The 27686-nt window shown below is 46.7% G+C and overlaps 1 protein-coding gene across 1 annotated transcript in view; it reads left to right on the top strand.

Moving 5' to 3' along the window:
* Nucleotides 1–27686, top strand: part of ALS2 (alsin Rho guanine nucleotide exchange factor ALS2) — a 148344-nt gene that overhangs the window by 56929 nt on the left and 63729 nt on the right. Inside the window, exons 8-12 of the mRNA XM_038748910.1 lie at nucleotides 3517–3594; nucleotides 9924–10109; nucleotides 13921–14092; nucleotides 17817–17997; nucleotides 27258–27323. Of these exons, the coding sequence (XP_038604838.1) occupies nucleotides 3517–3594; nucleotides 9924–10109; nucleotides 13921–14092; nucleotides 17817–17997; nucleotides 27258–27323 (683 nt within the window). The remainder of the gene's footprint in view (nucleotides 1–3516; nucleotides 3595–9923; nucleotides 10110–13920; nucleotides 14093–17816; nucleotides 17998–27257; nucleotides 27324–27686) is intronic.

Genomic DNA, 27686 nt, shown 5'->3' with positions numbered 1-27686 from the left:
CGAACCCGTGACCTCTGACTCCAAAGCCCGGGCTCTTTCCACTAAGCTTTGCTGCTTCTCAATTGTACTAAGAATTTAGGGAGTACAGAACCAAGATGCAGCATAGTGTAGTGGAAAGAGCAAGGGCTTGGGAGTAAGAAGACCTGGCTTCTGATGCCAACTCCACCACTTATCGGCTGTGTGATTTGGGGCAACACACTTCACTTCTCTGGGCCTCAGTGACCTCATCTGGAAAATGGGAATGAAGACTGTGAGCTCCATGTGAGATGGACCATGTCTAACCTGATTAGCTTGTATCTAACCCAGTGCTTAGTACCGCACCAGGCATATAGTAAATGCTTAACAAATACCATAAAAAAGGTGCACATTCCCTGCGCACAAGGAGATTGCACTGTGGTGAGGGAGCTGACCCAAAACTGTTTGCAAATAATAATAATGATGGCATTTATTAAGCGCTTACTATGTGCAAAGCACTGTTCTAAGCGCTGGATAATCAGATAATCAACAATCAAATCAAATAATCACGGTGGGAAATAATTGAACATTCGTTTGGATAAAGGAGTGTGGAAAGGATGTATAAATAAGTTTGTAAGCACTAGGGAAGACTTGAGGTGCTGGGAGGTTGGGAATTCATCAAGGAAGGGTTTTTTGAAGGAGGTGGGATTTTAGGAGGGTTTCGATTGTGGGGAAGGAGCTCCAGATGTCAGTCAGTCAGTGGTATTTATTGAGTGCTCACTGTATGCAGAGCATTCATTCATTCAATCGTATTTCTTGAGCACTTACTGTGTGCAGAGCACTGTACTAAGCGCTTGGGAAGAACAAGTTGGCAACATATAGAGACGGTCCCTACCCAACAGTGGGCTCACAGTCTAGAACTGTACTAAGCGCTTGGAAGAGGACAGTATAACAGAGTTGGTAGACACATTCCCTGCCCAAAACAAGCTTACAGTACAGAAGATGACAGTTCGATTTTGGGGGAAATCTGGGCTTGTGGGTGATGCTTGGTTCCTGCTTTGAATGGGTGGGTGGTGGGGTGGAGGTTGAGCATTCATTTATTCATTCAGTCGTATTTATTGAGCACTTACTGTGTGCAGAGCACTGTACTAAGTGCTTAATTGGCAACATATAGAGACGGTCCCTACCCAACAACGGGCTCACAGTCTAGAAGGGGGAGGCGGACGACAAAACAAAACATGTGGACAGGTGTCAAGTCATCAGAATAAATAGAAGTAAAGGTAGATGCATATCATTAACAAAATAAATAGAATAGTAAATATGGACAAGTAAAATAAATAGAGTAATAAATCTGTACATATATACAGGTGCTGTGGGGAGGGGAAGGAGGGCGGGCGGGGGGGATGGGGAGGAGGAGAGGAAAAAGGGGGTTCAGTCTGGGATGCTTCTACCCCCTCCCCTCCACCCCGGGCCCTAGACGTGCAGCTGCCATCATCTTGTGCTGCCCCGGCCATGCTTCCTTGGCACAGCTCTTCTCCCAAATATTCGGGGCATCCCGATGACTTCCTTGGGACGTTGAGCCTAGCTCAGCTGAGCTCCGCTCCCAACCCCCTGCTCCAGATTCCTGCCTTCAGGCAGCACCAAATCAAAATAAGACGCTCTCCATTTGTTCCTAAAGATTCATCCATTCATTCATTCAATCGTATTTATTGAGCGCTTACTGTGTGCAGAGCCCTGTACTAAGCGCTTGGGAAGTGCAAGTTGGCAACATATAGAGATGGTCCCTACCCAACGGTGGGCTCACAGTCTAGAAGGGGGAGATAGACAACAAAACAAAACAGGTGGACGGGTGTCAAGTCGTCAGAACAAATAGAATGAAAGCTAAATGCACATCATTAACAAAATAAATGGAATAGTAAATATGTACAAGTAAACTAAATAGAGTAATAAATCTGTACAAACATATATACAGGTGCTGTGGGGAGAGGAAGGAGGTAGGGCAGGGGAATTCATTCATTCCATCGTATTTGTTGAGCGCTTACTGTGTGCAGAGAATGCTTGGGAAATACAAGTCGGCAACATCTAGAGCCGGTCCCTACCCAACAGCGGGCTCACAGTCTAGAATGGGGAGACAGACAACAAAACAAAACATATTAACAAAATAAAATAAGTAGAATAGTAAATATGTACAAGTAAAATAGAGTAATAAATATGTACAAACATATATGCAGGTGCTGTGAGGAGGGGAAGGAGGTAGGGCGGGGGGATGGGGAGGAGGAGAGGAAAAAGGGGGCTCAGTCTGGGAAGGCCTCCTGGAGGAGGTGAGCTCTCAGTAGGGCTTTGAAGGGAGAAAGAGAGCTAGCTTGGTGAATGTGTGGAGGGAGAGCATTTGGGGCCAGGGGGAGGACGTGGGCTGGAAATCAACGGCTGGACGGGCGAGAACGAGGTACAGTGAGGAGGTGAGCGGAGGGTGCGGGCTGGGCTGGAGAAGGACAGAAGGAAGGTGAGGTAGGAGGGGGCGAGGTGATGGATGGATGGACAGCCTGGAAGCCCAGAGTGAGGAGTTTTTGCTGATCAATCAGTATTTGTTGAAGGCCTGCCGAGCGCTAAGCAATGTATCTAATCCTGGCTCTGCCACTGGTCTGCTGAGTGACCACGAGCGGATCACTTCTCCGTACCTCAGTCCCCTCATCTGTAAAATGGGGTTTAAGACTGCCTGTCGCCTGGCACGCCCTCCCTCCTCAAATCCAACAGGCAATTACTCTACCCCACTTCAAAGTCCTAATGAATGAATGAATGAACATCTCTTCCCAGACTGAGCCCCTCCTTCCTCTTCTCCCTCTCCCTTCCGCATCACCCTGACTCGCTGCCTTCGTTCATCTCTGTCTCCCAGCCCCACGGCACTTACGTACATATCTCTAATTTATTTATATTAATGTCTGTCTCTCCTTCTAGACTGTAAGATTGTTGTGGGCGGGGAATGTGTCTGTTACACTGCTCTATTGTACTCTCCCAAACGCTTAGGGCAGTGCGCTGCACATTGCAAGTGCTCAATAAATATGATTTACTGATTGACTGACTGTGAGCCCCATGTGGGACATGGACTGCATCCATCCTGATTATCTTGCATCTACCCCCGTGCTTAATTCAGAGTCTGTCACATAGTAAGCGCTTAACAAATACCATTTAAAATAAAACCATTTTTTTTAAAAAAAACTGAACGCACAGGTGAAAACTGCATATATAAGGTTTGAGGATGGGAAAAAGTACTTACTCTCTTGGGAGAGTACAACAGAAGGAAAAATCACATTCCCTACCCAAAAGGGGCTGAGAGTCTAATGAAGGGGAAGCAGACAGAAAATATTTATGCCGAGCTCCTCAGGGGAGGGAGATTTCCCTGCTGGTCTGAGCCCTTCAATAACGGTTTCCTTGTCACCCCACTTTTGTGGTTAGCAACGCCAACCCCTTCTGTGATGATAGTGCATTCTCTCCACATGCTAAAGGAGAGCGGCCTCTCGTTTGATTTTAATTCCTAGCTTGTGTGTCCCTGACTTCTGGCAGGTTTTCTCCTGGGGAAGCAATACCTTTGGGCAGCTGGGACACTCGGAATCTCCAACCACAGTTCCTCGTCTTGCACAGGTATTTTGATGGATGATTGAATGCCTCCCCTCCTCCTCCTCTCCCCCTTCCTCTCCCTCTCCCCTCCTATCCCCTTCCCTTTTCCCTCTCCCCATCCCCTCCCCATCTCCCTTCCTTTCCCCTTCTTCCTTTCCCCTCCCTTCTGCCTCTTCTCTCCCTTCTCCCCCCTCCTCTTTTCTTTAACCCCAGGGAAGTAATCCCCCCACGTCTCTGGAGTGGATTCCTCTCTAAAATCCCCATCAGAATGCATCAGCGGGGCTCAGTGGAAAGAGCCCGGGCTTTGGATGCAGAGGTCATGGGTTCAAATCCCGGCTCCACCAATTGTCAGCTGTGTGCCTTTGGGCAAGTCACTTCACTTCTCTGGGCCTCAGTTCCCTCATCTGGAAAATGGGGATGAAGACTGTGAGGCCCACGTGGGACAACCTGATCACCTTGTATCCTCCCCAGTGCTTAGAACGGTGCTTTGCACATAGTAAGCGCCTAATAAATACCATCATTATTGTTATTATTATTATTCGAAGGTCATTAGAGAAGCAACGTGGCTCAGTGGAAAGAGCAGGGGCTTTGGAGCCAGAGGTCATGGGTTCAAATCCCAGCTCCACCAAGTGTCAGCTGTGTGACTTTGGGCAAGTCACTTCACTTCTCTGTGCCAGTTACCTCATCTGCAAAATGGGCATTAAGACTGTGAACCCCCAGTGGAACAACCTGATCACCTTGTAACTTCCCCAGCGCTTAGAACAGTGCTTTGCACATAGTAAGCGCTTAATAAATGCCATCATTATTATTATTATTATTACCCATAATGACCTTTTTCTCTTCTCATTGATGGGAAATGAGTCCTGGCACCATTCACAGAGATTTTCTAAAACACAGGATTAAGTTTCCCCAGATGCAGGCAGTCATTGGTATTTATTAAGTGTTTACTGTATGCAGAGCACTATACTAAACATTTGAGAGCGCTTAGTACAGTGCTCTGCACACAGTAAGCACTCAATAAATACGACTGAATGAATTTGAGCGAATAGAATACAATAGAAGTGGTAGATATGTTTGCTGCCAAAAAGGGAACACCATGACCTAATGGATTGATCAGGGGCCCGGCAATCAGAAGGACCTGAGTTCTCATCCCAGCTCTTCCACTTAATAATAATAATAATAATGGTATTTGTTAAGTGCTTACCATGTGCCGGGCACTATACTAAGCACTCGGGTGGATACAAGAAAATCGGGTCTGCCATGTGATCTTGCACTGCTCTGTGCCTCAGTTACCTCATCTGCAGAAAGGGGATTGACTGTGAGCCTCATGTGGGACATGAGCTGTGTCCAACCTGATTGTCTGTATCTACCCCAGCACTTAGTACAGTGCCTGGCACATAGTAAACGCTCAACAATACCATAAAAAAAAAAATATATGGGCAAACCCATGGATTGAGCCCGCTGTTGAGCCTTCTAGACTGTGAGCCCACTGTTGGGTAGGGACCATCTCTATATGTTGCCAACTTGTACTTCCCAAGTGCTTAGTACAGTGCTCTGCACACAGTAAGCGCTCAATAAATACGATTGATTGATTGATTGTTGGGTAGGGACCATCTCTATATGTTGCCAACTTATACTTCCCAAGCGCTTAGTCCAGTGCTCTGCACACAGTAAGCGCTCAATTAATGCAATTGAATGAATGAATGAATGATTGGTTGATTGATTGGAAAGCTTTGGCAGAGTCGAATGTGTTCAGAGCTCCTTGCGGTAATGAGATGGCTTTAGGGACCAAGCCAGCCACCAAGGGCCCACTGAGGGGTCAAGTCTTCTTAGAGCTGGTTAGGGAGGGACCCTCACTCCAAATCGGGCCCGGATCTAGCCAGGCTTCAAGTCTTCCGGGGGCAGCTGGCACAGTTTGGCCAGTCCCCGCCAACCCCCCGCCCCACCACTCCCTGATCATATCCTCCTCAAAAATCTCCAGTGGCTACCAGTCAATCTGTGCATCAGGCAGAAACTCTTCACCCTGGGCTTCAAGGCTGTCCCGCCATCACCTCGCCCCCTCTTACCTCACCTCCCTTCTGTCCTTCTCCAGCCCAGCCCGCACCCTCCGCTCCTTTGCCACCGCTAATCTCCTCACCGTACCTCGTTCTCGCCTGTCCCGCCATCGACCCCCGGCCCACGTCCTCCCCCGGGCCTGGAATGCCCCCAATCCCTCTGCCCATCCGCCAAGCTCGCTCTCTACTCCCTTCAAGGCCCTACTGAGAGCTCACCTCCTCCAGGAGGCCTTCCCACACTCAGCCCCTTCCTTCCTCTCCCCCTCGTCCCCCTCTCCATCCACCCCATCTTACCTCCTTCCCTTCGCCACAGCACCTGTATATATGTATATATGCTTGTACATATTTATTACTCTATTTATTTATTTTACTTGTACCTATCTATTCTATTTATTTTATTTTGTTAGTATACTTGGTTTTGTTCTCTGTCTTCCTCTTCTCGACTGTGAGCCCACTGTTGGGTAGGGACTGTCTCTATATGTTGCCAGCTTGTACTTCCCAAGCGCTTAGTACGGTGCTCTGCACACAGTAAGCGCTCAATAAATACGATTGATTGATTGATCAAAGTAGGGGGGCACTGAATTCGTGGTCATCGGACCCAGGCATGGGGGCTGGACACCCTCGGAGACGACGCTGAGAAGCCGAATCAGCAAAGGGTGTTTGATTGGCAGGATTCAAATGCCAGTACAGGGTCGATGTCCCCACTTCATTCATTCATTCAATCGTATTTATTGAACATTTCCTGTGTGCAGAGCACTGTACTAAGCGCTTGGGGAGTACAAGTCGGCAACATATAGAGACGGTCCCTACCCAACAGCGGGCTCACAGTCTAGAAGGGGGAGACAGACAACAAAACAAAACATGTAGACTTTGACACCTCACTGCCAAAAATAAAACCCTCCACTAAGATAGCAGGCACAGCTCTGCAGCACCAGATTCTATATTTTATTTGCTGTTTAATCTCCATTTACCAGGCAGAAGTGCAAACATTTTCAGAGCTCCAATAACTCATCCCCTCTAAGCTCAACAGCCCCCAGTTGGAGAAAGCAAGACAGCGTCGGCTTGTTTGTCAAGACAAGCTTGTGGGCGGCGGGGTTTCAGTGGTGACCTAGAAAATTTCCTGGAAATACTGCTGGTATTTCAAGATCAGTCAGCAGACCTGGATTCTAACCCTGGCTCCGCCACTTATTTGTTTTTGTGACCTTTGGACAAATCACTTCACTTCTCAGTGCCTCGGTTCCTTCATCCGTAGAATGGGGATGAAGACTGCGAGCCCCACCTCAGACGTGGACTGCGTTCAACCTGATTAGCTTGTACCTACCCCGCGTTTAGTACAGGGCCTTGCACCTAGTAAGTGCATAGTAAATACCTCCAACATTAAGAAAAATAACAACAAAAACAAGTCGGTAGACCCCTTCCCTGTCCACAACGAGCGTCCAGTCTAGAGGCCGGGGGTTGACAGTGAAAAAGATGAGAGCAGGGTCCAGTGAGTAGGTTAATGTTAGAGAAGCAAAGTGCCTAAGCTCGGTTGTAGTGGAAGAGGAAAGAAAGAGAGAGCTGATTGATTCAATCAATCGTATTTATTGAGCGCTTACTGTGTGCAGAGCACTGTACTAAGCACTTGGGAAGTCGAAGTTGGCAACATATAGAGACGGTCCCTACCCAACAGAAGGCTCAACGTCTAGAAGGGGGAGACAGCGAACAAAACAAAACATGTGGACAGGTGTCATCAGAATAAAGAGAAGTAAAGCTAGATGCACATCATTAACAAAATAAATAGAATAGTAAATAGAATATCCCCCCCTCGCGCTTAGAACAGTGCTTGGCACATAGTAAGAATTTAACAGATGCCAAAATTATTATTCATTCATTCAATCGTATTTACTGAGCGTTTACTGTGTGCAGAGCACTGTACTAAGCGCTTGGGAAGTACAAGTTGGCAACATATAGAGACAGTCCCTACCCAACAACGGGCTCACAGTCTAGAAGATTGCCTTAAAGTCAGGAGATTTTCCTTGGTGTGAAGATGTATAGGCAACCACTGAAGTTTTTTTTGAGGAAAGGGGAGACGTGTAAAACAATGTCTTACCAAAACGATCCAGGCAGCAGACGGAAGCAGGGTGGCCTAGTGGCTAGAGCATGGGCCTGGGCATCAGAAGGACCTGGGTTCTAATTCCGGTTCTGCCACTTGTCTGCTGTGTGACCTTGGGTAAGTCATTTCACGTCTCTATGCCTCAGTTACTTCATCTGGAAAATGGGGATTAAGACTTTAAGCCCCATGTGGGACAGGGATTGGGTCCAAGTTGATTAGCTTGTTTCTGCCCCAGCCTGGCACATAGCAGGAGAAGCAGCGGGGCTCAGTGGAAAGAGCCCGGGCTTGGGAGTCAGAGGTCACGGGTTCAAATCCCTGCTCCGCCAATTGTTGGCTCTGTGACTTTGGGCAAGTCACTTAACTTCTCTGTGCCTCAGTTACCTCATCTGTTAAACGGGGACAAAGGCTGTGAGCCTCACATGGGACAACCTGATCACCTCGTATCCTCCCCAGCTCTTAGAACAGTGTTTTGCAGATAGTAAGCGCTTAACAAAAACCATCAAAAAAAATAGAGCTTAACAAATACCATTTTTAAAAAAAAATATGAGTTGGGGAGGGGAGAGGTTGGAGGCTGGGAGGTGGGCGAGGAAGCTGATAGAGGAGTTGAGTTGGGTTCGGCCCAGTGAGGTGGCAGTTTGGATGGTGAGGAAGCGTTGGCCCGGATTTCCAGACTGACAGCCCCGGATTCCTTCCTTTGCACATAGTAAGCGCTTAACAAAAACCATAAAAAAAAACAGAGCTTAACAAATACCATTTTTTTTAAAAGTATGAGTTGGGGAGGGGAGAGGTTGGAGGCTGGGAGGTGGGCGAGGAGGCTGATAGAGGATTTGAGTTGGGTTTAGCCCAGTGAGGTGGCACTTTGGATGGTGTGGAAGCGTTGGCCCGGATTTCCAGACTGCCAGCCCCGGATTCAATCAATCAATCAATCAATCAATCATATTTATTGAGCGCTTACTATGTGCAGAGCACTGTACTAAGCGCTTGGGAAGTACAAATTGGCATCACATAGAGACAGTCCCTACCCTACAGTGGGCTCACAGTCTAAAAGGGGGAGACAGAGAACAGAACCAAACATACCAACAAAATAAAATAAGTAGGATAGAAATGTACAAGTAAAATAAATAAATAAATAAATAAATAGAGTAATAAATATGTACAACCATATATCCATATATACAGGTGCTGTGGAGAAGGGAAGGAGGTAAGACGGGGGGATGGAGAGGGGGACGAGGGGGAGAGAAAAGAAGGGGCTCAGTCTGGGAAGGCCTCCTGGAGGAGGTGAGCTCTCAGCAGGGCCTTGAAGGGAGGAAGAGAGCTAGCTTCCCCGTAGTCCGGGCTGCCATTCCAAGTTAGAGCCCTGAGCCTCAGCTGGGCCTATTTCCTTCTCTCGGGAATCAGAGGGAGCCCCTAGGCTGAGCAGGTTTGGAGTCTCTCTAATCGGTCTCTGAGGAGGATATTTTTCTGCGGAAAGGGGATTTGGAATAGTTCTGTGGATTGGAACAGGAAACTGCTTTGCACGTAGTAAGCGCTTAATAAATGCCATTATTATTATTATTAGTAACACAACCTAGTGGAAATAACACAAGCCTGGGAGTCAGAGGACCTCTATTCTAATACTGCCTCTGCCATTTATCTGCTGTGTGACTTTGGGCAGGTCACAACTTCTCTGTGCCTCATTTTCCTCAACTGCCAAGTGGGGATTCTACGCCTGTTCTATCTCCTACTTAGACTCTGAGTCCTTGTGTGGAACTGGAACTGTGTCCATCCTGATTAACTCGTACCCGGTGGTGGAAGCAGAGTGAGCCCTGAACAAATACGGCAACAATAATCATCATCATCATCATGATCAATCGTATTTATTGAGCGCTTACTATGTGCAGAGCACTGTACTAAGCGCTTGGGAAGTACAAATTGGCTACATATAGAGACAGTCCCTACCCAACAGTGGGCTCACAGTCTAAAAGGGGAAGACAGAGAACAAAACCAAACATACTAACAAAATAAAATAAATAGAATAGATATGTACAAGTAAAATAAATAAATAGAGTAATAAATATGTACAAACATATATACATATGTACAGGTGCTGTGGGGAAGGGAAGGAGGTAAGAAGGTAATCATAATCAACCATCTTCTCAATCTGCAGTTTTTGATGGCCACGTTCACAAAGTTTAGTGGGGCGGAAACCGTTTTGTCTCGGACTGCAGGTGTGCGGTGAAAACCGCGTCTGGAGTATCGCCGCCGGCCAGGATTTCTCCCTCTTCCTAGTGGACACGGAAGACTTCCAGCCTGGATTGTATTACAGCGGCCGGCAGGACTCTTCGGAAGGCGACGGTGGCCCGGAGAACGCCGCCACCACAAAGCCCCCCAGGCTGCTGACGTCTTGCAGCAAGGTACGTCCATCCTTTGTCATCTTTCGAGACTGTGAGCCCACTGTTGGGTAGGGACCGTCTCTATATGTTGCCAACTTGGACTTCCCAAGCGCTTAGTATAGTGCTCTGCACACAGTAAGCGCTCAATAAATATGATTGAATGAATCTTGGGGGGGAGACAGACTGTTTCTGGTGTGGGAGGGTGGTCTCTGATAGCTGTAGGGCACCGAGGGAATTAAAAGGAAAATCTCCAGCCGTACCCCAAGTCACTTTCTGGTTTTAAGAATGATAATAATAATGATGGCATTTATTAAGCGCTTACTATGTGCAAAGCACTGTTCTATCAATCAATCAATCGTATTTATTGAGCACTTACTGTGTGCAGAGCACTGGACTAAGCACTTGGGAAGTACAAGTTGACAACATATAGAGACGGTCCCTACCCAACAGTGGGCTCACAGTCTAGAAGGGGGAGACAGAGAACAAAACCAAACATATTAACAGAAGAAAATAAATAGAATAGATACGTAAGCGCTGGTGAGGTTACAGGGTGATCAGGTTGTCCCACGGGGGGCTCACAGTCTTCATCCCCATTTTACAGATGGGGGAACTGAGGCCCAGAGAAGTTAAGTGATTTGCCCAAAGTCACACAGCTGACAAGGCACTGTACAAAGCGCTGGGGTGGGTACAAGGAAATCGGCCCGGATGCCGGCCCTGTCCCCCATGGATCTTACAGTCTTAATCCCCGTTTTACAGATGACGTAACTGAGCCATAATGAAGTGAAGTGACTTGTCCAAGGTCGCACAACAGACGGATTAGAACCCGGGACCATGCGCTATCCACTAGGCCACGCTGCTTCTGTGCGTAGCACAGTCCTTTCCATGAGTCAGTGCTTCATAAATACTATAAGGGAAGCAGCGTGGCTCAGTGGAAAGAGCGCGGGCTTGGGAGTCAGAGGTCATGGGTTCGAATCCTGTTCTGCAACTTGTCAGCTGTGTGACCTTGGGCAAGCCTCTTCACTTCTCTGTGCCTCAGTTACCTCATCTGTAAAATGGGGATTAAGACTATGAGCCCCACATTGGACAACCTGATCACCTTGTATCCCCCCCAGCGCTTAGAGCAGTGCTTTGCACATAGTAAGCGCTCAACAAATACCACCATCATCATTATTATTATTATTATAGTAAAAGGGAAGAGGAGGGAAAATAGAAAAGCAGCTTGGCCTCGTGGATATAATTCAGGCCCGGGGGTCAGAAGGCTGTGGTTCTAATCCCAGCTCCGCCACTTGTTTGCTGTGTGACCTAGGACAAGTCACTTCACTTCCCCACGCCTTGGTTTCCTCATCTGTAAAATGGGGATTCAATACCTGTTCTCCCTCCCACTTAGATTGCGAGCCCCATGTGGGACAGGGACTGTGTCCAATCTGGTGATCTTGTGTCTTTCCCAGTGTTTAGTACAGTGCTTGGCATACAGCGTACAAATACTATAAAATTTTAGATAGGGGAAGTAGCTATGTAGATAATATTGTGGGGCCACCCACCCCCTTTTCTCTTGCTCTCTGCCATATTCCACATGTGACTCATCCCCTTGGCCACTATTTTGTGTCCAATCCTCTGTGATGGGCTCACTCCTTTCATTTGGTTAGGCACTTAGTACAGTGCTCTGCACACAGTAAGCGCTCAATAAATACCACCTATTGATCGGTTTCACAGAGGGGAGTGAAAACCATCCCTTCCCGCTGCAATCGTTCTTCCTCTTGGTTACTCTTAAAGGAAGACTGCTCCAGGTAGAAGCAGTGGTATTTATTGAATGCCTACCGAGCACGGTGCATTGAAGTAAACGCTGGGCAAAGTACAACAGAAGCCCAAGCCCGCTTTCCTATGCTAAATGAGGACACACCCCAGTGAGTTGGGGAGAGAAATGAAAATATTTACAATGAAATCGGAATAATACAAGAGGTGCGAATTCATGGGTGGAGTGTGGACTATGAGAGGGTATTAGGTTGGAAAGTTAGAGTGTGGCCAACCTGATTAGCTTGTAATAATAATAATAATAATGGCATTTATTAAGTGCTTACTGTGTGCAAAGCACTGTTCTAAGTGCTGGGGAGGTTACAAGGTGATCAGGTTGTACCACGGGGGGCTCACAGTCTTAATCCCCATTTTACAGATGAAGGAACTGAGGCACAGAGAAGTGAACTGACTTGCCCAAAGTCACACAGCTGATAAGTGACAGAGTCAGAATTAGCACCCATGACCTCTGACTCCTGAGCCTGTGCTCTTTCCACTGAACCACGCTGCTTCTCCGACCCCAGCACTTAGTATGGTGCCTTGGCACACAATAAGCGCTTAACAAATGCCACAGTTATTAGGGTGGGAACCAGAAGAAACTTGGAATTATCTTACTTATGACTTATGGAATTTTTTAAATTCCTCTCTCCCTCTCTTGCTTGCTTGCTCTTGCTCATTCTTGCTCCCTCACTCCCTCATTCTTTCTTATTCTCTCGCTCATTCTTACTCATTCTCTCTCCCTCGCTCTGTCATTCTCTCCCTCCCTCATTCTTTCTCCCTCATTGTCTTTCCCTTGCTTCTCTCGCTCCCTCATTTTCCCTCCCTCGCTCTCTCTGTCTTGCTCTCCCTCTCTCATTCTTGCTCTTTCTCTCTCACTCATTCTCTCCCTCTCATTCTGTCTACCTCACCCCCTCATTCTCTCCCTCTCATTCCCACCCGCTCATTCTCGTTCCTTGCTTCTCTTGCTCGCTCATTCTCTCTTCCTTGCTCCCCGATTCTCTCTCCCTTATCCCCTCATTCTCTTTACCTTGTTCCCTCATTCTCTCTCCCTTATCTCCTCATTCTCTTTACCTTGTTCCCTCATCTATCTCCCTTATCCCCTCATTCTCTTTACCTTGTTCCCTCATTCTCTCTCCCTTGCCCCCCTCATTCTCACCCCCTCATATTCGCTCCCTTCCTTCCCTTCCTTGCTCCTTCTCTCTTCCTCACTCCCTCATTCTCTCTCTCTCACCCTCTCATTCTCTCTACCTTGTTCCCTCATTCTCTGTCCCTTGTTGCCTCATTCTCACCCCCTCATATTCTCTCTCTTTCTCGCTCATTCTCTATTCCTCACTCCCCCATTCTCTCTCCTTGCTCCCTCATTCTCTCTCCCTCACCCCCTAATTCTCACCCCCCTCATTCTTGCTCCCTGTCTTCTCTTGCTCACTCTTTCTCTGTTCCTCGCTCTCTCATTCTTTCTCCCTTGCTCCATCATTCTCTCTCATTCCCTCATTCTCTCTACCTCACTCTCTCCTCTCTCCCTCGCCACCTCATTCTGGCTCCCTTGCTTGTTTTGCTCTGTCATTCTCTCTTCCTTGCCCCTCATTCTCTCTCCCTTTTCACCTCATTCTCACCCCCTCATAATCGCTCTTTTTCTCGCTCATTCTCTATTCCTCGCTCCTCCATTCTCTCTCCCTCGCCCCCTAATTCTCACCCCCACTCTCGCTCCCTTTCTTTTCTTGCTCACTCTTTCTTCCTCACTCTGTCATTCTCTCTCCCTTGCTCCGTCATTCTCTTTCGTTCCCTCATTCTCTCTACCTCACTCTCTCCTCTCCCTGACACCTCATCCTCACTCCCTTGCTTCTCTTGCTCTCTCCTTCTCCCTTCCTTCTTCATTCTCTCTTTCTTGCCCCCTCATTCTCTCTTCCTCGCTCTCCTCTCTCCCTTGCCCCTCTCATTCTCGCCCCCTCATTTTTGCTCCATTGTTTCTCTTGCTTCCTCGCTCTCTCTCCTTCGCTCCATCATTCTCTCCCCCTCACTCTCTCATTCTCTCTCGCTCCAGCTGGGCTACATCAGCAGTGTGGCCGCCGGCAGGGACAGCTTTCTCACCCTGGTCGACAAAAACATCATGGGCTACATCGCCAGCGTGCATGAGCTGGCTGCTACGGAAAGACGATTCTATTCCAAGCTGAGCGCCGTCAAATCCCAGGTCCTCCGACCTCTTCTCGGTTTAGGTAAGAGGAACCATCCAAACCGGCCCGGGAGCTGCTGTCCCCTTCTCATATGGAACTGTCTGGAAGGATCTTTTCGGATAAAGCTTCCCCACCCTTCACCACCTGGGCCTTATATCGATTGCTTTCTTTGTTGGGCTCCGTTGCCATTTTAAAGAGCGGGTGTCCATATCTGATGGATGCAAATGATGGAAATTGGTAAAAAGGAAAATATCAGCTGAGAATGGTATACTAAATCTCCCAGTGTTTTGAGGAATGAGAGTGACACTAGAAAATGGTCTCTTTCCCCTTAGTGCCTTCTCCCCATTGCCCACGAGAATCATGGCAGCCATTCTTTCTAGCCCTTTTGCGGCTTATGTGAGCGACTCGAGCTCAAGTAAAGCCGTTAGAGACTCCAAAGATGCTGGCAGGTGGCACTAGCAACTCTATCAAGAGACCAGAATGGAAAGAGCCTGGGCTTTGGAGTCAGAGGTCATGGGTTCAAATCCCGGCCAATTATGTGACTTTAGGCAAGTCACTTCACTTCTCTGGGCTTCAGTTACCTCATCTGGAAAATGGGGATTGAGACTGTAAGTCTGTGATCAGGGGCAACCTGATCAATCAATCAATCAATCGTATTTATTGAGCGCTTACTGTGTGCAGAGCACTGTACTAAGCACTTGGGAAGTACAAGTTGGCAACATATAGAGACAGTCCCTACCCAACAGCGGGCTCACGCTCTAGAAGGGGGAGACAGACGACAAAACCAAACATACTAACAAAATAAAATAAATAGAATAGATATGTACAAGTAAAATAAATAGAGTAATAAATATGTACAAACATATATACATATATACAGGTGCTGTGGGGAAGGGGAGGAGGTAAGATGGGGGGATGGAGAGGGGGACGAGGGGGAGAGGAAGGAAGGGGCTCAGTGTGGGAAGGCCTCCCGGAGGAGGTGAGCGCTCAGTAGGGCCTTGAAGGGAGGAAGAGAGCGAGCTTGGCGGTTGGGCAGAGGGATTGGGGGCATTCCAGGCCCGGGGGATGATGTGGGCCGGGGGTTGACGGCAGGACAGGCGAGAACGAGGCCTAACGGTGAGGAGATTAGTGGTGGCAGAGGAGCGGAGGGTGCGGGCTGGGCTGGAGAAGGACAGAAGGGAGGTGAGGTAGGAGGGGGCGAGGCGATGGACAGCCTGGAAGCCCAGGCTGAGGAGTTTCTGCCTGATGCGCAGATTGATTGGTAGCCACTGGAGATTTTTGAGGATCGCCTTGTAACCTCTCCAGCGCTTAGAAAATTGCTTTTCATATAGTAAGCGCATAATAAATGCCATTATTATTATTATTATTATTATTATATTTTAGGGGTGCAGGTTGTGGGAAAGGGGTATCCTGCCGCCAGCAGGCCAGGCACTTGATTGGCTTTTACAGTAGCAGGGATGGGTTACACTGAGCCATCTGCACTCTCCCTCCTGGTCCTCCCAGGTGGCCAGTAGCATCCACACCGAGATAGCCGATAGTGTTCTGCACACAGTAAGCGCTCAATAAATACGATTGAATTGAATGAATAGCCGGCGGGGGTAATGGGTACAGTCGCAAGCCATGGAACAGAACGTCTCTGGGAGTCCGGGGCAGTGACGAACACCCATTGTACTCCCCCTGACCCAGTTCCGTAACTGGTTATCGAGGGGAGGAACAGATGGTCAGTGACGCAGTCTTCTCTCTTCCGCCAAAAACAAAGCATAACGGCCAAGGCACCGGCCTATTTGGTCCTTCAGGGCCTTCCTACTGTTGCTGAAATAACACATTTGCGGGTAGGAGCAGGGCTGTCTTTCTCCACAACCCTGTGGGTGATGCCTGATCCCTGGGCAGGGAATGTGTCTTTTTATTGTTGAGAAGCAGTGTGGCTAAGTGGCAAGAGCGTGGGCAAGTCACTTCACTTCTCTGTGCCTCAGTTCCCTCATCTGTAAAAAGGGGATTTAAGACTGTGAGCCCCCCGTGGGACAATCTGATAACCTTGTATCTATCCCAGCGCTTAGAACAGTGCTTAGCACATAGTAAGTGCTTAACAAATACCAAAATTATTATTATTGCTCTAAAGTACCCTCCGAAGTGCTTAGTACAGTGCTCTGCACATAGTAAGCGCTCAATAAATATGATAGGCTAAGCCCCCCTTTTCTCTTCTCCCATTTCCTTCTGCATCATCTTGACCTGCTCCAGTGCTTAGAACAGTGCATTGCACATAGTAAGCGCTTAACAAATACCATCATTATTATTCTTATTATTTATTCACCCCCTCTCCCAGCCCCACAGCACTTACGTCCATATCTGTCATTTTATTTCTTTCTATAAGTGTCCATCTCCCCATCTAGACGAAGTTCTTTGCAGGCAGGGAATGTGTCCGTTACATTGATATAGCATACTCTCCCAAGCGCTTAGTATAGCACCTTCCACACAGTAAGCGCTCAATAAATACAATTGACTGACTGACTAAGCCCTCCTTTCCTCTTCTCCCACTCTTGCTGTCTTTATTCACCGCCACCCCCCAACCCAGCCCCACATCACTTACTTCATTCAGTCGTATTTATTGAGCGCTTACTGTGTGCAGAGCACTGTACTAAGCGGTTGGGAAGTACAAATTGGCAACATATAGAGACAGCCCCTACCCAACAGCGGGTTCACAGTCTAGACGACTTACTAGACTCGCTTACATCCGTATCTCTCTTTTAATTTATTTTTAAGAACATCAATCTCCTAGCCTAGACTGTCATTCATTCATTCATTCATTCAATCGTATTTATTGAGCGCTTACTGTGTGCAGAGCACTGTACTAAGCACTTGGGAAGTCCAAGTTGGCAACATATAGAGATGGCCCCTACCCAACAGCGGGCTGTCAGCTCGTTGCGGGTGGGGAATTCATTCATTCATTCATTCAGTCGTATTTATTGAGTGCTTACTGTGTGCAGAGCACTGTACTAAGCACTTGGGAAGTCCAAGTTGGCAACATATAGAGGTGGTCCCTACCCAACGGCGAGCTGTCAGGTCATTGTGGGTGGGGAATTCAATCATATTTATTGAACGCTTACTGTGTGCAGAGCACTGTACTAAGCACTTGGGAAGTACAAGTTGGCACCATATAGAGATGGTTCCTACCCAACAGTGGGCTCACAGTCAAGAAGGGGGAGACAGAGAACAAAAACAAAACATATTAACAAAATAAAATAAATAGAATAAGTATGTACACATAAAATAGAGTAATAAATCCGTACAAACATATATCATCATCATCATCAATCGTATTTATTGAGCGCTTACTATGTGCAGAGCACTGTACTAAGCGCTTGGGAAGTACAAATTGGCAACATAGAGAGACAGTCCCTACCCAACAGCGGGCTCACAGTCTCAAAGGGGGAGACAGAGAACAAAACCGAACATACTAACAAAATAAAATAAATAGAATAGATATGTACAAGTAAAATAAATAGAGTAATAAATCTGTACAAACATATATACATATATACAGGTGCTGTGGGGAGGGGAAGGAGGTAAGGCGGGGAGGGGACTCAGTGTGGGAAGGCCTCCTGGAGGAGGTGAGCTCTCAGTAGGGCTTTGAAGGGAGGAAGAGAGCGTGTCCGTTACACTGTTATAGGTACTCTCCCAAGCGCAGAGTGAGCGCTCAATAAATCTGACTGACCGTGGGTCCAGGCGGCGGGTCTCTAAGCACGCGTCGTCGTTTGGTCGTCAACAGATAACTTGGGCGCCCCAGCCGCAGTCCAGCTCCTTCAAGAGGTGGCCAGCAGGTTCAGCAAGCTGTGTTACCTGATTGGGCAGCAAGCGGCCTCCTTGAGCATCTTCCTCCGCGGGATCAAAGAAGTGCGGAGCCTGGCGGTCCTGAAGCATGCAAGTCTCTTCTTGGATAGTTACACAGAGCAAGTATCCGGGGCCCGCGCCTCATGTTTCGTCCCTGCGGGGTCTGTCTGCCCTCAGTCCCTCTCCACAGCCGACGTGGAAGCGGCATGGCCCGGTGGCTAGAGCACGGACCCGGGTTCTCATCCCGGGCCCACCACTCGGGCAAGTCACGTCGCTTCTCTGGGCCTCAGTTGCCGCGTCTCTAAGCTGGGGACGGAGACTGCGAGCCCCATTTTGGGCAGGGACGGTGTCCGACCTGATTAATAATAATAATAATTGGCATTTGTTAAGCGCTTACTATGTGCAAAGCACTGTTCTAAGCTCTAGGGAGAATACAGGGTGATCAGGTTGTCCCAAGTGTCCCAATCCCCATTTTACAGATGAGGTAACTGAGGCCCAGAGAAGTGAAGTGACTTGCCCAAGATCACACAGCAGACATGTGGCGGAGTCGGGATTCGAACCCATGACCTCCGACTCCAAAGCCCGGGCTCTTTCCACTGAGCCACGCTGCTGATTAGCTTGTATCATCATCATCATCAATCGTATTTATTGAGCGCTTACTGTGTGCAGAGCACTGGACTAAGCGCTTGGGAAGTACAAGTTGGCAACATATAGAGACAGTCATCATCATCATCAATCGTATTTATTGAGCGCTTACTGTGTGCAGAGCACTGGACTGAGCGCTTGGGAAGTACAAGTTGGCAACATATAGAGACAGTCATCATCATCATCATCATCAATCGTATTTATTGAGCGCTTACTGTGTGCAGAGCACTGGACTGAGCGCTTGGGAAGTACAAGTTGGCAGCATATAGAGACAGTCGTCATCATCATCATCAATCGTATTTATTGAGCGCTTACTGTGTGTACTAAGCGCTTGGGGAGTACAAGTTGGCAACATATAGAGACGATCCCTACCCAACAGTGGGCTCACAGTCTAAAAGGGGGAGACAGAGAACAAAACCAAACATACTAACAAAATCAAATAAATAGAATAGATATGTACAAGTAAAATACATAAATAGAGTAATAAATATGTACAAACATATATACAGGTATCAACCCCAGTGCTTAGAAAAATAAATAAAAAATAAATGATGGCATTTGTTAAGCGCTTACTATGTGCAAAGCACTGTTCTAAGCGCTGGGGGGGGATACAGCGTGATCAGGTTGTCCCACGTGGGGCTCACAGTCAATCCCCATTTTACAGATGAGGTAACTGAGGCTTAGAGAAGTGAAGTGACTTGCCCAAGGTCACACAGCAGACATGTGGTGGAGCCAGGATTCAAACCCAAGACCTCTGGCTCAAAAGCCCAGGCTCTTTCCATTGAGCCACGCTGCTTCTCTGTGCTTGACAAATACCATTATTGCTATTACTATGCGACAGGCAGTGACTCTCCTCCCCCTTCAAAGCCTTATCGAAGGCACATAATAATAATAATGGCATTTATTAAGCGCTTACTGTGTGCAAAGCACTGTTCTAAGCGCTGGGGTGGTTACAAGGTGATCAAGTTGTCCCACGGGGGGCTCACAGGCTTAATCCCCCATTTCTCATCTCCTCCAAGAGACCTTCCCAGGCTAAACCCTCATTTCCTCTTCTCCCACTCCCTTCTGCGTCACCCTGATTCGCTCCCTTTAGTCACCCCCTCCTTCAGCCCCACACCACTTACGTCCGTATCCGTAATTTATTTATTTATATTAACATCCATCTCCCCCTCTTGACTGTGAGGTCATTGAAGGCAGGGAACTTGTCTACAGCTCTGTTATATTGCGCTCTCCCAAGCACTTAGTATATTGCTCTGCACGCGGTAAGTGTTTAATCAGTACGATCAATCGATCAATTGGTCTGCCAAGGAGAATTATAATAATAATAGCATTAATTAAGTGCTTGCTATGTGCAAAGCACTGTTCTAAGCGCTGACTGGGAGAGACTACATTAGGGAAGTAATCGAAATCTCAAAGCAGTGTCTTCATGCTACACCGACTAGCCCTGAGCAGCTCTAGAACTTGAATTAATTTGCTAACGGCCGGGGCGGGGGAGTGAGGTGGGATGAAGGCAAAGAGGAGGGAGACCCTCCGGGAGACTAAAAACAAGCTGATTCGGTTGGTCGTTGGTACCCGGGCAGCCATTTTCCGCAGTATTAGTACTTTATCATTCATTCATTCGACATATTAAGTGTTCAGTGTGGCCTGGTAATAATAATAATAATAATAATGGCATTTATTAAATGCTTACTATGTGCAAAGCACTGTTCTAAGCGCTGGGGAGGTTACAAGGCGATCAGGTTGTCCCACAGGGGGCTCCCAGTCTTCCTCCCCATTTGACAGATGAGGTCACTGAGGCCCAGAGAAGTGAAGTGACTTGCCCAAAGTCACACAGCTGACAATCGGCAGAGCCGGGATTTGAACCCATGACCTCTGACTCCAAAGTCCGTGCTCTTTCCACCGAGCCACGCTGCTTCTCTAGTGGAAAGAACTCTGGCCTGGGAGACAGAGGACTTGGGTTCTAAGCCGTTTCACTTCTCTGGGCCTCAGTTTCCCCATCTGTAAAGTGGGGATTCAATACCTGTTCTCCCTTCCTACTTAGACTGTGAGCCCCATGTGGACAGGGATTCTGCCCAACCTAACTGGTGTCTTCTCCAGTGCTTAGAACAGTGCTTGACATGGAGAAAGTGTTTAACAAATGCTATTATTATTACCGTGGTTTTTATTATTATTCACAGGGCTCCCTGGGGGATTAGCCTTGAAGAAACTAGATCTTTCAGGAAGCCTTCTGGGCCTTGGGCAAAAATAGGTATTTCGCTAATATGTGAGCCATTTTGCGATCAATGAACCGTATGATCAATGATTGCAATCAATGAACCGTATGATCAATCATTGATCAAATTGATCAATGATCAGTTTGACTAGTGAAGACAAATATGTAACATTCAGTCGATTTTCCTTTTCAATTCTTAGCCTGCGAGAGTCTTATATGGGGCAGGAACTGGCTCTCTTCATATTATCTTGTATCTACCCTAGAATTTAGCTCAATGTTTCGGCAGCAGAATGGACATAAGTACCTTTATAATAATAATAATGATGTCATTTATTAAGCGCTTATTTATGTGCAAAGCACTGTTCTAAGCGCTGGTGATCAAGAAATGTTTAATCCTACCTTCAAAGAAAAGGCACAGTTACTTGAGATTCCATTTTTCACAGGTCCTTGATATGTTTTTCTAGTCATCCTCCCCAACAGATTAGAGGTTTTAATTTTAGTTTTTCTCAGTTCACACTGCAGAAGCAAATGTGGACTGAAAGTCGTTAGTTTGGGGCTGGTTTTCAAGGAGGCCGTGAGTCATCGGTCTGCCTTCTGGGTTCTCTTTGTCTCTCAACACCAATAGATGAAATTTGGGAAGTATTTGGAGGACTGAAGTAGAAAATATCAGATGGTTGGTTGGAAATCTGAGGGGGAGAATACAATATAGCAACAAACGGACACATTCCCTGCGTACAAGGAGCCTACAGTCCAGAGGAAGACAGACATTAAGAGAAATAGATAAATCACGGATATATAGAGAGAGAGGAGCAGCGTGGCTTAGTGGAAAGAGCACAGGCTTGTCTGCTATGTGACCTTGGACAAGTCACTTCACTTCTCTGTGCCTCAGTTACCTCATGTGTAAAATGCGGATTTAAAGTGTGAGCCCCATGTGGAACAACCTGATTACCCTGTATCTACCCCAGTGTTTAGAACAGTGCGTGGCACATAGAGCAAAACAAATACCATTATTATTATTATTATTATTATTATTATTATTATTATTATTATTAAGTGCTGTTGAGGGAAGGGTGAAAAAAGGGAGCAAATCCAAACGCAAGGGTGACCCAGAAGGTAATGGGCATCACCCTACTCTCGATCTCTTTACCCTGATGGTTACCGGTCCAAGATTTTTCTCTCGTCTCTAGAACCAAGCTGGTTAGTACAGTGCATCCGCACCAGTGGGTTCTCAGCATGGCTCAGTGGAAAGATCCCGGGCTTTGGAGTCAGAGGTCATGGGTTCAAATCCCGGCTCTGCCACTTGTCAGCTGTGTGACTTTGGGCATGTGACTTCACTTCTCTAGGCCCCAGTTACCTCATCTGTAAAATGGGGATGAAGACTGTGAGCCCCCCGCGGGACAACCTGATCACCTTGTAACCTCCTCAGCGCTTAGAACAGTGCATTGCACATAATAATAATAATAACGATGGCATTTATTAAGCGCTTACTATGTGCAAAGCACTGTTCTATGCTCTGGGGAGGTTACCAGGTGATCAGGTTGTCCCACGGGGGGCTCACAGTCTTAATCTCCATTTTACAGATGAGGCACAGAGAAGTTAAGTGACTTGCCCAAAGTCGCACGGTTGACAATTGGCGGAGCCGGGATTTGAACTCACAGCCTCTGACTCCAAAGCCCCTGCTCTTTCCACTGAGCCACGCTGCTTCTCTAAGCGCTTAATAAATGCCATTATTAGTATTATTATTTCTCAATAAGTAATAGTCACCCACCCTTCTCCATCACCTTTGCACTTAATGGATCTGTAGTCCTTCATTCATTCAATCGTATTTATTTAGCGCTCACTCTGTGCAAAGCCCTAGACTAAGTGCTCGGGAGAGTACGATGCAACAAGAAGCAGACACGCTATTGATGGATCCGGCGTGGCCTAGCGGCTAGAACGTAGGGCTGGGAATCAGAAGGACCTGAGTTCGAATTCCGGCTCCACCACTTCCTTTGTGACCTCGGGAAGGTCGCTTAACTTCTGTGCCTCAGTTTCCTCATCTGCAAAATGGGGATTAAGACTGTGAGCCCCTTTTGGGACAAGGACTGCGTCCAACCTTATTACCCGTCATCTATCCCAGTGCTTAGAACAGTGCCTGGTACGTTGTAAGTGCTTAACAAATATTTCAATCTCAAAATTCACCCCATGGCACTTAAGTACAGATCTCCATATTCTCCCACTCCACCATGAGTAGCTTATTTGAAACATCCGTCCCCGGCTCTAAACTACGGGCTCCTTGTGGGCAGGAATCCGCCAACGTGCCTGCCAACTCTCCTACATAAGTCTTTCCCAGGGCCTGATACAGTGTTTAGCACACAGTATTCATTCATTCATTCATTCAATTGTATTTATTGAGCGCTTCCTGTGTGCAGAGCACTGTACTAAGCGCTTGGGAAGTACAAGTTGGCAACATATAGAGACGGTCCCTACCCAACAGTGGGCTCACAGTGTGGAAGGGGGAGACAGACAACAACACATATTAACCAAATAGAATAAGTATGTACAAGTAAAATAGAATAATAAATCCGTACAAACATATATACAGGTGCTGTGGGGAGAGGAAGGAGGTAAGGCGGGGGCTCAGTCATTCATTCATTAATTCAATCGTATTTATTGAGCGCTTACTGTGTGCAGAGCACAGGACTAAAGTAAGCACTCAGGAAATATCCGTGATTGACTGGTTACTACTAGCAGGCCCTGCTTCAAGGACAAATGGCTCTCATCATCAATCATCATCAATCGTATTTATTGAGCGCTTACTGTGTGCAGAGCACTGTACTAAGCACTTGAGAAGTACAAGTTGGCAGCATATAGAGACAGTCCCTACCCGACAGTGGGCTCACAGTCTAAAAGGGGGAGACAGAGAACAAAACCAAACATACTCACAAAATAAAATAAATAGAATAGATATGTACAAGTAAAATGAATAAATAGAGTAATAAATATGTACATACAGATATACAGGTACTGTGGGGAAGGGAAGGAGGTAAGATGGGGGGGATGGAGAGGGGGACAAGGGGGAGAGGAAGGAAGGGGCTCTCCCCTTTACAAAGGAATCTGCCCGGTCTCCAAACACCTGCCCCTGTATCAAGTGAGGACCGGCGATATATTTTTTGATTCGTGAGCTCACCGGGGCTTCACAGGCATTTTCCTTACAAGGGAGGGTGGAGGGGAGAGGAATTTGAGAGTCTGAGCCCCGGCTTTTTGTCGCCGACCTTCGTCCCAGATTGTCTGGCAGCAGGCCCTTTAAGTTGGCAGATTTCGCTTTTGGCTTCAGCAGGGTTGGAAAAATCCCTTCATTTCGAGCTGGGAACGTCACCTGCTTCTAGTGTTTACTCCACCTAACATGTCTTCACTTTGGGCTGGGAATAATAATAATAATAATGACGGTATTTGTTAAGCGCTAACTATTCTAAGCGCTGGGGAGGTAACAAGGTGATCAGGTTGTCCCACGGGGGGCTCACGGTTTTAATCCCCATTTTACAGATGAGGGAACTGAGGCCCAGAGAAGTGAAGTGACTTGCCCAAAGTCACACAGCTGACAGTTGGTGGAGCCGGGATTTGAACTCCAAATCCCGTGCTCTTTCCACTGAGCCACCCTGGGAATGACACCTGATTCTATCGCTTACTCCACATAGCATGTCTCCCTTTTAATAATTATTATTGTTATAATTATGGTATTTGTTAAGTGTTTGCTATGTGCTAAGCACTGGGGTAGATAAGAAGGTAATCAGGTTGTCCCACGTGGGGCTCACGGTCTTAATCCCCATTTTACAGATGAGATAACTGAGGCACAGAGAAGTTAGTGACTTGCCCAAAGTCACACAGCAGACATGTGGCGGAGCCGGGATTTGAACTCCAAATCCCATGCTCTTTCCACTGAGCCACGCTGGGAATGACACCTGATTCTATCGCTTACTCCACATAACATGTCTCCCTTTTAATAATTATTATTATTATAATTATGGTATTTGTTAAGTGTTTGCTATGTGCTAAGCATTGGGGTGGATAAGAAGGTAATCAGGTTGTCCCACGTGGGGCTCACGGTCTTAATCCCCATTTTACATATGAGATAACTGAGGCACAGAGAAGTTAGTGATTTGCCCAAGGTCACACAGCAGACATGTGGCAGAGCCGGGATTAGAACCCAAGCCCGTGCTCTTGCTCCTAGGCCGTGCTGCTTCTCAAGTATGCTGCTTTTAAATACAGGACATTGGTTATCACTTCTGATTGCATAAATAGATAATAATAATAATGATAAAATTGTCATTTTATTGGCTACCTTTAAAAGTCTGCCCACTTCTGATTGCATAAATAGACAGTAATAGTAATAACAATTGTGGTATTTGTTAAGCGCTTACTCTGTGCCAGGAACTGTTTTAAGCGCTGGGGTAGATGCAAGATAATCGGGTTGGACACAGTCCCTGTCCCACATATGGCTGACAGTCTCAATCCCCATTTTGCAGATGAGGGAACTGAGGCACAGAGAAGTGAAATGTCATTCCCAAGGTCACACAGCACAGCCAGGATCAGTACCCGGGTCCTTCTGACTCCCACACATGTGCTCTGTCCACTAGGCCTGGCTCATCCAATCATTCTCTCCTTATCTCTGGGAACTTTACCTATCCATTCATTCATTCATTCAATCGTATTTATTGAGCGCTTAATATGTGCAGAGCACTGTACTAAGCGCTTGGGAAGTCCAAGTTGGCAACATAGAGAGACAGTCCCTACCCAACAACAGGCTCACAGTCTAGAAGGGGGAGACAGACAAACAAAAAAAGCATGTGAACAGGTGTCAAGTCATCAGAATAAATAGAAGTAAAGCTAGATGCACATCAGTAACAAATTAAAATAAATAGAATAGTAAATATGTACAAGTAAAATAAATAGAGTAATAAATCTGGACAAACATATATAGAGGTGCTGTGGGGAGGGGAAGGAAGTAGGGCGGCAGAGACCAGCCTTGTAAATATCACAGTTCTTAAAATTCCTTAGTCAAATCTGGCAAGATCCATAATACAAGTTTCCCGTCATACTCCTCTATCCCATTTTAAGAAAAGCGGAATTATGGGACCAGCTAATATGAAGCCTGAAGAATTTGGAGAAAAATATGGGAAATTCGAAAGTTGATTTCTAAAAAATATAGGAAATTGTGTCTCAGACATACTATGATGTTCAGAAATGTTGGGTTGTTTGTTGCGCTGGCCATTTTAAATGTCAGAAAACTGTATTTCTCAGAAGCCTGACGTTTGTATTTTAAATTTCCCACGCTAACATTACTTCCTAGAGAAGTGTAGAGAAGCAGCGTGGCTCAGTGGAAAGAGCCCGGGCTTTGGGGTCAGATGCCATGGGTTCAAATCGTGGCTCCGCCACTTGTCAGCTGTGTGACTTTGGGCAAGTCACTTCACTTCTCTGTGCCTCGGTGACCTCATCTGTAAAATGGGGATTAAGACTGTGAGCCCCCCACGGGACAATCTGATCACCTTGTAACCTCCCCAGCGCTTAGAACGGTGCTTTGCACTTAGTAAGCGCTTAATAAATGCCATCATTATTATTACTATTATTCCTCTGCTGTACTTTCCCCAGGGTATTGGCACATTGATCTCATTTCCCAGTACTACATCTAATAATAATAATAATTATGCTACTTGTTCAACGCTTACTATGTACTTCTAGACTGTAAGCTCGTTATGGGCAGGGAATGTATCTATTGATTGTTATACTCTTCCAAGCGCTTAGTACAGTACTCTGACTACAGTAAGCGCACAATAAAAATGATTGAATTAATCAATGTGCTGCAAATCACTCTACTAAGCATTGGGATAGACACAAGATAATCAGGTTGGACACAGTCCCTGTCCCTCATGGGGCTCACAGCCTAAGTTGGTTCAATCTCCATTTTACAGACGAAGAAACTGAAGTATGGAGAAGTGCAATGACTTGCTCAAGGTCACCCAACAGACAAGGGGTGGAGCCAGAATTAGAACTCAGGTCCTCTGACTCGCAGGCCCAAGTTCTTTACACTAGAGGCAGGCTGCTTTCCCCATCCCCCCGCCTTACCTCCTTCCCCTCCCCACATCACCTGTATATATGTTTGTACAGATTTATCACTCTATTTATTTTACTTGTACGTATTTATTCTGTTTATTTTACTTTAATATGTTTTGTTTTGGAACCTGTCTCCCCCTTCTCGACTGTGAGCCCACTGTTGGGCAGGGACCGTCTCTATATGTCGCCAACTTGGACTTCCCAAGCGCTTAGTCCAGTGCTCTGCACACATTAAGCGCTCAATAAATACGATTGAATGAATGAATGAATGAACATCGCTCTCCTAGGTTGTACCGTGAGATCCCTCGAGAGGCTCATCACTTGAGAGGTTAAACGCTAAGGGAAGTAACAATATGCACCCACCGATTTCCCTCAAAACTCTCGAGGACCGATTCTAATGTCCGACTGTTTCTGTTTTCCTTACTGCTAAAGGTACTGCACGGCTCTGACCAATTTCATCGTCATGGGAGGATTCCAGCTCCTCGCCAAACCGGCCATGTGAGTGAATGTTTTTCAGCGCTTGGTACAGCCCATCTACGGTTATGTCATATGAAGTTGGCGTTCTGTATAGGTGGTGATGGTATTTGTTAAGCGCTTACTATGTGCAAAGCACTGTTCTAAGCGCTAGGTCTTTGGGGGAGCCTGGAAATCTTCCTTTTGCTTCATCGCGCTTTGTGAATCTGTTTGGTTTTGATCTCTGTCTCCCCCTTTTAGACTGTGAGCCCACTGTTGGGTAGGGACTGTCTCTATATGTTGCCAACTTGGACTTCCCAAGCGCTTAGTCCAGTGCTCTGCACACAGTAAGCGCTCAATAAATACGATTGATTGATTGATTGATTAATAGTTCATAGTGATAATGGC

This window comes from Tachyglossus aculeatus, chromosome 7 (assembly GCF_015852505.1).
Source record: "Tachyglossus aculeatus isolate mTacAcu1 chromosome 7, mTacAcu1.pri, whole genome shotgun sequence".
Lineage (NCBI taxonomy): Eukaryota > Metazoa > Chordata > Mammalia > Monotremata > Tachyglossidae > Tachyglossus > Tachyglossus aculeatus.
The sequence above is the reverse complement of the archived record's forward strand: the minus strand, read 5'-3'. Positions and strand labels throughout refer to the sequence as shown.